The sequence below is a fragment of the Pleurodeles waltl genome, chromosome 4_1 (assembly GCF_031143425.1).
Source record: "Pleurodeles waltl isolate 20211129_DDA chromosome 4_1, aPleWal1.hap1.20221129, whole genome shotgun sequence".
NCBI lineage: Eukaryota > Metazoa > Chordata > Amphibia > Caudata > Salamandridae > Pleurodeles > Pleurodeles waltl.
The window spans coordinates 201,340,178-201,354,773 of NC_090442.1; the positions used below are offsets into that span (position 1 = coordinate 201,340,178).

The following is a 14,596-nucleotide window of genomic DNA, read 5'->3' on the forward strand; positions in this document are numbered from 1 at the left end:
ACACATGCCACCGAACGGAAAATGTCACTTACCCAGTGTACATCTGTTCGTGGCATTAGTCGCTGCAGATTCACATGCGCCCACCCGCCTCCCCGGAAGCCTGTAGCCGTTTGGAAGTACATCTTGAACATTTGTACATTTGTAAATATATTACATTAAACCTTCATTTTGTACATACGTATTCATTCCATTGCATGGGCACTATTATTAGCATACACAACTCCTACCTCACCCTCTGCGGGGAAAACAATCTAAGATGGAGTCGACACCCATGCGCAATGGAACCGAAGTGGGAGGAGTCCCTCGGTCTCGTGACTCGAAAAGACTTCTTCAAAGAAAAACAACTTGTAACACTCCGAGCCCAACACCAGACGGCGGACTGTGCACAGCATGTGAATCTGCAGCGACTAATGCCACGAACAGATGTACACTGGGTAAGTGACATTTTCCTTACTAGTCTATGCACAGTATGTGTATCTGCAGCTACACATGCCATCGAACGGAAAATGTCACTTACCCAGTGTACATCTGTTCGTGGCATGAGACGCTGCAGATTCACATGCGCCCTCCCACCTCCCCGGGAGCCTGTAGCCGTTATAAGTTGAATAAAACCTGTAAATTTGTAAATTTTGTAAATACTTACTAGTTTTATACACATTATGTACATACATACTTACTCTATTGCATGGGCACCTTTACTATATACACAACTCCTACCTCACCCTCTGCTGGGAAAACAATCTAAGATGGAGTCGACGCCCATGCGCAATGGAGCCGAAAGGGAGGAGTCCCTCGGTCTCATGACTCAAAAAGACTTCTTCGAAGAAAAACAACTTGTAACACTCCAAGCCCAACACTAGATGGCAGGATAATGCACAGCATGTGAATCTGCAGCGTCTCATGCCACGAACAGATGTACACTGGGTAAGTGAGATTTTCCATACGTAAGGAAAATGCAGCAGAGTTTCCAATTTGCAGACATATTGACTAGTTTTACTGGAGTTAGTCTAAAAAGTATAAATGCTTAAATTTTTTGTTATGTTTATTTCATAGCATATGCATTAATGAGGTTTGCTTCTGTTCCAGGGTGTGGTGATGACAGAAGAGGAGGTATTTGAGCTAGTTCCTGATGACGAGCGGCAGTGTTTTGCTTGCAGAACTACGTGTTTTCTCTCCGCTCTTACCTGCCCCTGTAGTCCTGACAGCCTTGTTTGCCTTTACCATCCAATGGATCTCTGCCCCTGCCCCATGCAGAACAAGTGCCTTCGGTAGGTGTGCAGCATGTATTCTTTGAATGCTTTTATTTAAAAAAACAATTCGTTTTATTTTATTCAATTTATTGTTGTTGTACTGGCAGTCTTTTTCTGAATATGCACATGCTAGAAGTTTTCTGTATCATCCCATGTTTTGAACCTACCCCTACAATCCTTTCTGCAGGTCATACATCTAATGAAGCCAGTCAAGTCAGTGGTTTGCATACCTCATATAATAGTTTCCTCCTACAATTCCCAAAACCTTAGAAGTTGGCCTCACTTCATGCCTCAAAGTCTTACCTAGAAAACTAGAATATCAAGCCAGATACTCAAGACCGCAAGTTTGCTAACAACTGTTCGACAAGTGACCACCTCCATTTCCACCCCTTAACCGTCCACCTTGTGCCCCATAACCCTTCTTGCTTGTTACCTTTGCTGGTTTCTCCCATCAGCCCTGAGTGGCTGAGATTAATTCAGTCATTCATTCAGCACTTTTTTGTTTTCCACTGTGCAACATACAAATTTAAGTTCCGTGCTCAGTGTCCAACAGGACTGACGCTACAACTCACTGATCAGACCTGACTAGACCAAAACTGGTCTTGGATTGTCTGTGTTCCCATTCAGAGGAGTCCTGGCCTGGAGTTTGGGTGAGACTGTTCCCATTTGACGAGGGCCAAGGCTGCTTTGTATACAGCTAGTTCCTGTTTGACGTTGCTTGGTTGGCAAAACATGTATAATCTGAAATATGGCTGAAGTAATTAACAGTGTTGAATTTAATTCATGCCTTCCACTCATTACTATATCGCTTATCTGAGACAAACTGAGAAAACTACTCCTCTGGTCTCAGGCACTTAAGGACTTTGAAGCAAATACCTGCAGAGCATCCACAAACTTCACTTTGTGCATCGCTATCACTCTTCCACTCCAGAGCTTTGAAGAGACTTTAACCGCATGTATTTATGATGAATACTCCTTCAAAGAAAGGCTTTCAAATGACACAGAAGGAAACTTGCAGGTAACTTGGTGCTGCGAAGGAGGCACTTACCATTAGACAGCATAGGCTTAGTGCCACTTTGCTACAGGCCAGGATTGGCTACCTGTAAACTCACAGTATAGTTTTATTTCCCCAGTATGATTCCCCTACCGAAGAGCATTTTTCCTGCGCTTCATGTTGATATAGTGATAGTTGCTTGAAGTCTTATGGTCTTTTTGTAGGTGAGACATATCGGGGAACAGGTGAAGTCTTTGCGGTCTTTCAGTGAGAGCATCTGTCATTGCATCCTTCGGGTTTGGGTGAAGCTTTTCTCCTCCTAAGCCATTGCCTAGGAAGCATCAACTAGAACTTAATAACCCAACATTCTCCAAGACTAATCCCTGCGAGTTGATTGATTGAGATAACCACTCCAAATTCTGGGTTTCTTTTAGCACACCTGGCCAGAAAGCCAAGCAGTGTGACGCTTATGGAAGGCAGGTGTTGGTGTAGGAAACTGGTACTTTTTGCAGTTACGCCCACCCCAGTTTTTGCATAATATTGATGCTGTCTTGACTGAGAGTGTGCTGGGATCCTGCTAACCAGGCCCCAGCACCAGTGTTCTTTTTCTATAACTGTACCATTGTCTCCACAATTGGCACACCTCTGGCACACAGATAAGTCCCTCGTAAAAGGTACCAGTGGTTCCAAGGGCCCTGTGGCCAGGGAGGGTCCCTAAGGGATGCAGCATGTGTTGTGCCACCCTAAGGGACCCCCCTCTCCAAACAAATGCACACCGCCATTGCAGATTGCTTGTGTTGGTGGGGAGAAAAAGGCAGAGTCGACATGGAACCCCTCTCAGGGTGCAATGCCCACAAAACATTGCCTATGGCATAGGTAGGTCACCCCGTAGCAGTCCTTACAGCCCTAAGGCAGGGTCACTACTCCACAGGTGAGGGCATGGCTGCCTGAGCAATATATCCCTACAGTGTCTAAGTCCATTCTTAGACATTGTAAGTGTAGTGTCGCCATATTGAGTATATGGTCTGGGAGTTGTCATTACGAACTCCACAGCTCCATAATAGCTTCACTGAATACTGGAAAGTTTGGTATAAAACTTCTCAGCGCATTAAACCCACCATGATGCCAGTGTTGGAATCTTTCTAAAAAGCACACAGTGGGCATCTTAGAGATACCCCCTGTTTTTTACCCAGTCCTCTAGTGTAGGGCTGACTGGTCTTTGCCAGCCTGCCACCAGCAGACAAGTTTCTGACCCCATGGGGTTGAGGGCCTTTGTGCTCTCGGTGGCCAGAAACAAAGCCTGCACTAGGTGGAGGTGCTTCAGACCTCCCCCTGGCGGTGAGCTCAGGCCTCCTGTTACAGTGCCCCAAGGCACCCCAGCTAATGGAGATGCCTGCCCCAGGACAAAGCCCCACTTTTGGCGCCAAGTTAGACGGGAAACTTGGGAAAACCAAGAATGTATGACCACTTCAGCTCGACCACACTTAAGGTGTCCAAGCCATTTCCTACTGCCCTCTGACCCTTTTAACTCCCATAAATCCAGGGCTCCCCTGAACCCAGGTCGTCCGATTCCTGGCGACCTCACAAGAAAAGACTGCTAAGCTGAAACCCCAGCAGAGAAGAAGGAAGATGCAAACTGACTTGGCCCCAGCCTTACTGACCTGTTTCTTGCTTCAGAGAACCAGCAACAAGAAAGCAGCACATCCCTCAGAACCAGCGACATGTGCCAAGTTCCAGAGGACTGCCCTGCATCACAGAGGACCAAGAACTCCTGTGGACAGTGGCCCTGTCCAAGAAGAAACTACCTCTAAGGACTCCCTACCCGGACCCGCACGTCCTGACCACTCTGCACCCAACACATATGGCCCGTGTCCAGGTGGCCCAACTGGATAGAGAGGCTCTCCAGGTGATTCCGAGCAAGTGCCCATCCTGGGTTGCCCTCTCCTGCCCCCCCCATGACGATACCTGCAGTGTGAATCCAGAGGACCCCCCGACCGCGAAAGCTCCAGATGAAGATATCAGATGCCTAAATGTACACCGCAGCCTCCAGACCTTGGAGAACCCGACCACCGGTACAGCGACGTTCAGCAGGCTGTCCTCCTACTTGTACAGGCTGTGGTTTTCCCGAACCGACCCCCCTGGACCCAACCTGCGGCATCTAAGTGACCCCAGGGGTCCCCTGATACAAGTGCATTGGGAGCCCGATGCTCTGTTTGCACCCTGCACCTGGCTGCCCCTGTGCTGCTGGGGGTGTGATGGACTTCCTAACCCCCGGAGACTGGAACTGTAAGTGTTGTACTTACCTGCAAAACGTGTTAACTTTTCTTCTCCTCAGGAACTGTTCTGAAAATTGCAGTGTCAACTTTTAAAACAGATTATTGCCGTTTATTCAAAAACTGTGTAACTTACCGATTTCAATCAGTGATATTGATTCATATATGAAATATGCATTTATTGATGTGCTTACCTGCTACTTGAATCTTGTGATTCTAGAAATAAATTAACAAAATATATTTTTGCTATATAAAAACCATTGGTCTGGAGTTCAGTCATTGAGTGTGTGTAGGAGTTGGCTCTGTATGTGCTATTTCAAAGTAAGGAATAGCATGCACCTCTAAGGTTCCCCTTAGAGGTAAGATAGTGGCAAAAAGAGATAATACTAATGCTCTATTTTGTGGTAGTGTGGTCGAGCAGTAGGCTTATCCAAGGAGTAGTGTTAAGCATTTGTTGTATATACACACAGGCAATAAATGAGGAACACACACTCGGAGACAAATCCAGCCAATAGGTTTTGTTATAGAAAAATATCTTTTCTTAGTTTATTTTAAGAACCACAGGTTAAGATTTTACATGTAATATCTCATTTGAAAGGTATTGCAGGTAAGTACTTTAGGAACTTTGAATCATTTCATTTTCATGTATACTTTTTACATAAAACACAATAAGCTGTTTTAAAAGTGGACACAGTGCAATTTTCACAGTTCCTGGGGGAGGTAAAGTAATGTTAGTTTTAACAGGTAAGTAAGTCACTTACAGGTTTCAGTTTTTGGTCCAAGGTAGCCCACCGTTGGGGGTTCAGAGCAACCCCAAAGTTATCACACCAGCAGCTCAGGACTGGTCAGGTGCAAAGGTCAAAGAGGTGCCCAAAACACATAGGCTTCAATGGAGAGAAGGGGGTGCCCCGGTTCCAGTCTGCCAGCAGGTAAGTACCCGCGTCTTCGGAGGGCAGACCAGGGGGGTTTTGTAGGGCACCGGGGGGGACACAAGTCAGCACAAAAAGTACACCCTCAGCAGCACGGGGGCGGCCGGGTGCAGTGTGCAAACAAGCGTCGGGTTTACAATGGTTTTCAATGAGAGATCAAGGGATCTCTTCAGCGTCGCAGGCAGGCAAGGGGGGGCTCCTCGGGGTAGCCACCACCTGGGCAAGGGAGAGGGCTTCCTGGGGGTCACTCCTGCACTGGAGTTCCGTTCCTTTAGGTGCTGGGGGCTGCGGGTGCAGGGTCTTTTCCAGCCGTCGGGAAATGGAGTTCAGACAGTCGCGGTCAGGGGGAGCCTGGGGATTCCCTCTGCAGGCGTCGCTGTGGGGGCTCAGGGGGGACAACTTTGGTTACTCACAGTCGTAGAGTCGCCGGAGGGTCCTCCCTGAAGCGTTGTTTCTCCACCAGTCGAGTCGGGGTCGCCGGGTGCAGTGTTGCAAGTCTCACGCTTCTTGCGGGGAGTTGCAGGGGTCTTTAAATCTGCTACTTGAAACAAAGTTGCAGTTCTTTTGGAGCAGTGCCGCTGTCCTCGGGAGTTTCTTGTCTTTCTCGAAGCTGGGCAGTCCTCAGAGGATTCAGAGGTCGCTGGTCCCTTGGAAAGCGTCGCTGGAGCAGGTTTCTTTTGGAAGGCAGGAGACAGGCCGGTAAGTCTGGGGCCAAAGCAGTTGGTGTCTTCTGTTCTTCCTCTGCAGGGGTTTTTCAGCTCAGCAGTCCTCTTCTTCTTGTTAGTTGCAGGAATCTCAAATCTTAGGTTCAGGGAAGCCCTTAAATACTAAATTTAAGGGCGTGTTTAGGTCTGGGGGGTTAGTAGCCAATGGCTACTAGCCCTGAGGGTGAGTACACCCTCTTTGTGCCTCCTCCCAAGGGGAGGGGGTCACATCCCTAATCCTATTGGGGGAATCCTCCATCTGCAAGATGGAGGATTTCTAAAAGTTAGAGTCACTTCAGCTCAGGACACCTTAGGGGCTGTCCTGACTGGCCAGTGACTCCTCCTTGTTGTTTTCTTAGTTTCCTCCGGCCTTGCCGCCAAAAGTGGGGGCCGTGGCCGGAGGGGGCGGGCAACTCCACTAGCTGGAGTGTCCTGCGGTGCTGGAACAAAGGGGTGAGCCTTTGAGGCTCACCGCCAGGTGTTACAGCTCCTGCCTGGGGGAGGTGTTAGCATCTCCACCCAGTGCAGGCTTTGTTACTGGCCTCAGAGTGACAAAGGCACTCTCCCCATGGGGCCAGCAACATGTCTCTACTGTGGCAGGCTGCTGGAACCAGTCAGCCTACACAGATAGTTGGATACAGTTTCAGGGGGCACCTCTAAGGTGCCCTCTGGGGTGTGTTTTACAATAAAATGTACACTGGCATCAGTGTGCATTTATTGTGCTGAGAAGTTTGATACCAAACTTCCCAGTTTTCAGTGTAGCCATTATGGTGCTGTGGAGTTCGTGTTTGACAGACTCCCAGACCATATACTCTTATGGCTACCCTGCACTTACAATGTCTAAGGTTTGGCTTAGACACTGTAGGGGCACAGTGCTCATGCACTGGTGCCCTCACCTATGGTATAGTGCACCCTGCCTTAGGGCTGTTACGCCTGCTAGAGGGGTGTCTTGCCTATACTGCATACGCAGTGAGAGGCTGGCATGGCACCCTGAGGGGAGTGCCATGTCGACTTACTCATTTTGTTCTCACTAGCACACACAAGCTGGTAAGCAGTGTGTCTGTGCTGAATGAGGGGTCTCCAGGGTGGCATAAGACATGCTGCAGCCCTTAGAGACCTTCCCTGGCATCAGGGCCCTTGGTACCAGAGGTACCAGTTACAAGGGACTTACCTGGATGCCAGGGTGTGCCAATTGTGGAATCAAAAGTACAGGTTAGGGAAAGAACACTGGTGCTGGGGCCTGGTTAGCAGGCCTCAGCACACTTTCAATTCTAAACATAGCATCAGCAAAGGCAAAAAGTCAGGGGTAACCATGCCAAGGAGGCATTTCCTTACACAACCCCCCCCCCCCCAAACGAAAGAGGATGAGACTAACCTTTCCCAAGAGAGTCTTCATTTTCTAAGTGGAAGAACCTGGAAAGGCCATCTGCATTGGCATGGGCAGTCCCACGTCTGTGTTCCACTATAAAGTCCATTCCCTGTAGGGAGATGGACCACCTCAACAGTTTTGGATTTTCACCTTTCATTTGCATCAGCCATCTGAGAGGTCTGTGGTCAGTTTGAAGTAGGAAGTGAGTACCAAAGAGGTATGGTCTCAACTTCTTCAGGGACCAAACCACAGCAAAGGCCTCCCTCTCAATGGCTCTCCAACGCTGCTCCCTGGGGAGTAACCTCCTGCTAATGAAAGCAACAGGCTGGTCAAGGCCATCATCATTTGTTTGGGACAAAACTGCCCCTATCCCATGTTCAGAGGCATCTGTTTGCACAATGAATTGCTTGGAGTAATCTGGAGCTTTTAGAACTGGTGCTGTGCACATAGCTTGCTTCAGGGTGTCAAAGACCTGTTGGCATTCTACAGTCCAGATTACTTTCTTGGGCATTTTCTTGGAGGTGAGTTCTGTGAGGGCTGTCACAATGGATCCATATCCCTTCACAAACCTCCTATAGTACCCAGTCAAGCCAAGGAATGCCCTGACTTGAGTCTGGGTTTTTGGAGCTACCCAGTCCAGAATAGTCTGGATCTTGGGTTGGAGTGGCTGAACTTGGCCTCCACCTACAAGGTGTCCCAAGTAAACCACAGTTCCCTGCCCTATCTGGCATTTGGATGCCTTGATAGAGAGGCCTGCAGATTGCAGAGCCTTCAAAACCTTCTTCAGGTGGACCAGGTGATCCTGCCAGGTGGAGCTGAAGACAGCAATATCATCAAGATAAGCTGCACTAAAGGATTCCAACCCAGCAAGGACTTGATTCACCAACCTTTGGAAGGTGGCAGGGGCATTCTTTAAACCAAAGGGCATAACAGTGAACTGATAATGCCCATCAGGTGTGGAGAATGCTGTCTTTTCTTTTGCTCCAGGGGCCATTTTGATTTGCCAGTACCCTGCTGTTAAGTCAAAGGTACTTAAGAATTTGGCAGCCCCTAATTTGTCTATTAGCTCATCAGCTCTAGGTATGGGATGGGCATCTGTCTTGGTGACAGAATTGAGACCTCTGTAGTCCACACAAAACCTCATCTCTCTCTTTCCATCTTTGGTGTGAGGTTTGGGGACTAAGACCACTGGGCTAGCCCAGGGGCTGTCAGAGTGCTCAATTACTCCCAATTCCAGCATCTTGTGGACTTCCACCTTGATGCTTTCCTTAACTTGATCAGACTGTCTAAATATTTTGTTTTTGACAGGCATGCTGTCTCCTGTGTCCACATCATGGGTACACAGGTGTGTCTGACCAGGGGTTAGGGAAAAGAGTTCAGCAAACTGCTGCAGGACCTTCCTACAGTCAGATTGCTGTTGGCTAGAGAGGGTGTCTGAATAGATCACTCCATCTACTGAGCCATCTTTAGGGTCTGATGAGAGGAGATCAGGGAGAGGCTCACTCTCAGCTTCCTGGTCCTCATCTGTTACCATCAACAGATTAACATCAGCCCTGTCATGGAAGAGCTTAAGGCGGTTCACATGGATCACCCTCTTGGGGCTCCTGCTAGTGCCCAGGTCTACCAAGTAGGTGACCTGACTCTTCCTCTCTAGTACTGGGTAAGGGCCACTCCATTTGTCCTGGAGTGCCCTGGGAGCCACAGGCTCCAGAACCCAGACTTTCTGCCCTGGTTGAAATTCAACCAGTGCAGCCTTTTGGTCATACCACAACTTCTGGAGTTGTTGGCTGGCCTCAAGGTTTTTACTTGCCTTTTCCATGTACTCTGCCAACCTTGAGCGAAGGCCAAGTACATAGTCCACTATGTCTTGTTTAGGCTCATGAAGAGGTCTCTCCCAGCCTTCTTTAACAAGAGCAAGTGGTCCCCTTACAGGGTGGCCAAACAGAAGTTCAAAGGGTGAGAACCCTACTCCCTTCTGAGGCACCTCTCTGTAAGCGAAAAGCAGACATGGCAAGAGGACATCCCATCTCCTTTTGAGTTTTTCTGGGAGCCCCATGATCATGCCCTTTAATGTCTTGTTGAATCTCTCAACAAGGCCATTAGTTTGTGGATGATATGGTGTAGTGAACTTATAAGTCACTCTACACTCATTCCACATGTGTTTTAGGTATGCTGACATGAAGTTGGTACCTCTGTCAGACACCACCTCCTTAGGGAAGCCCACTCTGGTAAAGATTCCAATGAGGGCCTTGGCTACTGCAGGGGCAGTAGTCGACCTAAGGGGAATAGCTTCAGGATACCTAGTAGCATGATCCACTACTACTAGGATGTACATATTTCCTGAGGCTGTGGGAGGTTCTAGTGGACCAACTATGTCCACACCCACTCTTTCAAAGGGGACCCCCACCACTGGAAGTGGAATGAGGGGGGCCTTTGGGTGCCCACCTGTCTTACCACTGGCTTGACAGGTGGGGCAGGAGAGGCAAAACTCCTTAACCTTCTGGGACATATTGGGCCAGTAGAAGTGGTTGACTAACCTCTCCCACGTCTTGGTTTGTCCCAAATGCCCAGCAAGGGGAATATCATGGGCTAAGGTCAGGATAAACTCTCTGAAACCCTGAGGCACTACCACTCTCCTAGTGGCACCAGGTTTGGGATCTCTTGCCTCAGTGTACAGGAGTCCATCTTCCCAATAGACCCTATGTGTTCCATTTTTCTTGCCTTTGGACTCTTCAGCAGCTTGCTGCCTAAGGCCTTCAAGAGAGGGACAGGTTTCTTGTCCCTTACACAACTCTTCCCTTGAGGGTCCCCCTGGGCCTGAGAGCTCAACCTGATAAGGTTCCAGCTCCATAGGCTCAGTTCCCTCAGAGGGCAGAACTTCTTCCTGAGAAGAGAGGTTCTCTTTTTGGTGTTGTGTTGCAGCTGGTTTCCCAGCTGACTTTCCTTTTCTCTTGGTAGGCTGGGCCATTCTTCCAGACTCCAGCTCTACTTGTTCACCCTGTGCCTTGCACTGTGCCCTTGTCTTGACACACACCAGTTCAGGGATACCCAGCATGGCTGCATGGGTTTTCAGTTCTACTTCAGCCCATGCTGAGGACTCCAGGTAGTTTCCAAGCAAACAGTCTACTGGGATATTTGAGGAGACCACCACCTGTTTCAGGCCATTGACCCCTCCCCATTCTAAAGTTACCATTGCCATGGGATGTACTTTAGTTTGATTGTCAGCATTGGTGACTGGATAGGTTTGTCCAGTCAGGTATTGGCCAGGGGAAACCAGTTTCTCTGTCACCATGGTGACACTGGCACCTGTATCCCTCAGGCCCTCTACACTTGTCCCATTAATTAAGAGCTGCTGCCTGTATTTTTGCATGTTAGGAGGCCAGGCAGCCAGTGTGGCTAAATCCACCCCACCCTCAGAGACTAATGTAGCTTCAGTGTGACACCTGATTTGCTCTGGGCACACTGTTGATCCCACTTGGAGACTGGCCATTCCAGTTTTAGCTGGATGGGAGTTAGAAGTGGTATCTTTCTTGGGACAGGCCTTGTCTCCAGTTTGGTGTCCAGACTGACTACAGCTACGACCCCAGGCCTTTTTGGGATCAAAGTTTTTACCCTTGTACCCAGAATTGTTTTGTGAAGAGGCTCTGGGCCCACCCTCCTGTGCAGGTTTTTGGGGGCCTGTAGAAGACTCTTTACTATTTTTGTTTTTGGCTGTCTCACCACCTTTCCCCTGGGGAGGTTTTGTGACCCCTTTCTTTTGGTCACCCCCTGTGGAAGTTTTGGACACCCTAGTCTTGACCCAATGGTCCGCCTTTTTTCCCAATTCTTGGGGAGAAATTGGTCCTAGGTCCACCAGATGCTGATGCAGTTTATCATTGAAACAATTACTTAACAGGTGTTCTTTCACAAATAAATTGTACAGCCCATCATAATCACTTACACCACTGCCTTGAATCCAACCATCTAGTGTTTTTACTGAGTAGTCTACAAAGTCAACCCAGGTCTGGCTCGAGGATTTTTGAGCCCCTCTGAATCTAATCCTATACTCCTCAGTGGAGAATCCAAATCCCTCAATCAGGGTACCCTTCATGAGGTCATAAGATTCTGCATCTTTTCCAGAGAGTGTGAGGAGTCTATCCCTACACTTTCCTGAGAACATTTCCCAAAGGAGAGCACCCCAGTGAGATTTGTTTACCTTTCTGGTTGCACAAGCCCTCTCAAAAGCTGTGAACCATTTGGTGATGTCATCACCATCTTCATATTTAGTTACAATCCCTTTTGGGATTTTCAACATGTCAGGAGAATCTCTGACCCTATTTATGTTGCTGCCACCATTGATGGGTCCTAGGCCCATCTCTTGTCTTTCCCTTTCTATGGCTAGGATCTGTCTTTCCAAAGCCAATCTTTTGGTCATCCTGGCTAACTGGATGTCCTCTTCACTGGAGTTATCCTCAGTGATTACAGAGAGGTTGGTCCCTCCTGTGAGGGAACCATTATCTCTGACTATTACTTTTGGAGTCCGGGCTTGAGAGGCCCTGTCCTCCCTAGATAGGACTGGTAGGGGGGAATCACCCTCCAAGTCACTATACTCATCCTCTGTGTTGCCATCCTCAGAGGGGTTGGCTCTTTCAAACTCTGCCAACAGCTCCTGGAGCTGTAGTTTGGAAGGTCTGGAGCCCATTGCTATTTTCTTTATTTTACAGAGTGACCTTAGCTCTCTCATCTGAAGATGGAGGTAAGGTGTGGTGTCGAGTTCCACCACATTCACATCTGTGCTAGACATTATGCTTCTAAAAGTTGTAATACTTTTTAAGAAACTAAAACTGGTTCTAGAATCGAATTCAAACTTTTACCAAACTTTTAAACTCTAAAAGAAATGCTAACAGGGACTAACACAAGGCCCTAGCAGGACTTTAAAGAATTTAGAAACATTTCAAATTGCAAAAAATCAATTTCTAATGACAATTTTTGGAATTTGTCGTGTGATCAGGTATTGGCTGAGTAGTCCAGCAAATGCAAAGTCTTGCACCCCACCGCTGATCCACCAATGTAGGAAGTTGGCTCTGTATGTGCTATTTGAAAGTAAGGAAATGCATGCACAGAGTCCAAGGGTTCCCCTTAGAGGTAAGATAGTGGCAAAAAGAGATAATACTAATGCTCTATTTTGTGGTTGTGTGGTCGAGCAGTAGGCTTATCCAAGGAGTAGTGTTAAGCATTTGTTGTTGTAAGGAAATGCCTCCTTGGCATGGTTGCCCCCTGACTTTTTGCCTTTTGTGATGCTATGTTTACAATTGAAAGTGTGCTGAGGCCTGCTAACCAGGCCCCAGCACCAGTGTTCTTTCCCTAACCTGTACTTTTGTATCCACAATTGGCAGACCCTGGCATCCAGATAAGTCCCTTGTAACTGGTACTTCTAGTACCAAGGGCTCTGATGCCAAGGAAGGTCTCTAAGGGCTGCAGCATGTCTTATGCCACCCTGGAGACCTCTCACTCAGCACAGACACACTGCTTGCCAGCTTGTGTGTGCTAGTGAGGACAAAACGAGTAAGTCGACATGGCACTCCCCTCAGGGTGCCATGCCAGCCTCTCACTGCCTATGCAGTATAGGTAAGACACCCCTCTAGCAGGCCTTACAGCCCTAAGGCAGGGTGCACTATACCATAGGTGAGGGTACCAGTGCATGAGCATGGTACCCCTACAGTGTCTAAACAAAACCTTAGACATTGTAAGTGCAGGGTAGCCATAAGAGTATATGGTCTGGGAGTCTGTCAAACACGAACTCCACAGCACCATAATGGCTACACTGAAAACTGGGAAGTTTGGTATCAAACTTCTCAGCACAATAAATGCACACTGATGCCAGTGTACATTTTATTGCAAAATACACCCCAGAGGGCACCTTAGAGGTGCCCCCTGAAACTTAACCGACTGTCTGTGTAGGCTGACTAGTTCCAGCAGCCTGCCACACTAGAGACATGTTGCTGGCCCCATGGGGAGAGTGCCTTTGTCACTCTGAGGCCAGTAACAAAGCCTGCACTGGGTGGAGATGCTAACACCTCCCCCAGGCAGGAGCTGTAACACCTGGCGGTGAGCCTCAAAGGCTCACCCCTTTGTCACAGCCCAGCAGGGCACTCCAGCTTAGTGGAGTTGCCCGCCCCCTCCGGCCACGGCCCCCACTTTTGGCGGCAAGGCTGGAGGGAACAAAGAAAGCAACAAGGAGGAGTCACTGGCCAGTCAGGACAGCCCCTAAGGTGTCCTGAGCTGAAGTGACTCTAACTTTTAGAAATCCTCCATCTTGCAGATGGAGGATCCCCCCAATAGGGTTAGGATTGTGACCCCCTCCCCTTGGGAGGAGGCACAAAGAGGGTGTACCCACCCTCAGGGCTAGTAGCCATTGGCTACTAACCCCCCAGACCTAAACACGCCCTTAAATTTAGTATTTAAGGGCTACCCTGAACCCTAGAAAATTAGATTCCTGCAAACTACAAGAAGAAGGACTGCCTAGCTGAAAACCCCTGCAGAGGAAGACCAGAAGACGACAACTGCCTTGGCTCCAGAAACTCACCGGCCTGTCTCCTGCCTTCCAAAGAACTCTGCTCCAGCGACGCCTTCCAAGGGACCAGCGACCTCTGAATCCTCTGAGGACTGCCCTGCTTCGAAAAAGACAAGAAACTCCCGAGGACAGTGGACCTGCTCCAAAAAGACTGCAACTTTGTTTCAAGGAGCAGCTTTAAAGACCCTGCAATCTCCCCGCAAGAAGCGTGAGACTTGCAACACTGCACCCGGTGACCCCGACTCGGCTGGTGGAGAACCAACACCTCAGGGAGGACCCCCGGACTACTCTCCGACTGTGAGTACCAAAACCTGTCCCCCCTGAGCCCCCACAGCGCCGCCTGCAGAGGGAATCCCGAGGCTTCCCCTGACCGCGACTCTCTGAAACCTAAGTCCCGACGCCTGGAAAAGACCCTGCACCCGCAGCCCCCAGGACCTGAAGGACCGGACTTTCACTGGAGAAGTGGCCCCCAGGAGTCCCTCTCCCTTGCCCAAGTGGAGGTTTCCCCGAGGAAGCCCCCCCTT

General features: G+C 48.9%; 1 protein-coding gene across 5 annotated transcripts in view; it reads left to right on the forward strand.

Annotated features, from left to right (window-relative positions):
* Positions 1-14,596, forward strand: part of KDM5A (lysine demethylase 5A) — a 610,286-nt gene that overhangs the window by 179,219 nt on the left and 416,471 nt on the right. For all 5 annotated transcript variants that reach the window (XR_011202239.1, XM_069228130.1, XM_069228132.1 and 2 more), the window contains one exon: positions 1,087-1,268. Coding sequence is in view for 4 of the 5 variants with exons in the window: in XM_069228130.1 (XP_069084231.1) it covers positions 1,087-1,268 (182 nt within the window). In the remaining variant the exon portion in view is untranslated. The remainder of the gene's footprint in view (positions 1-1,086; positions 1,269-14,596) is intronic.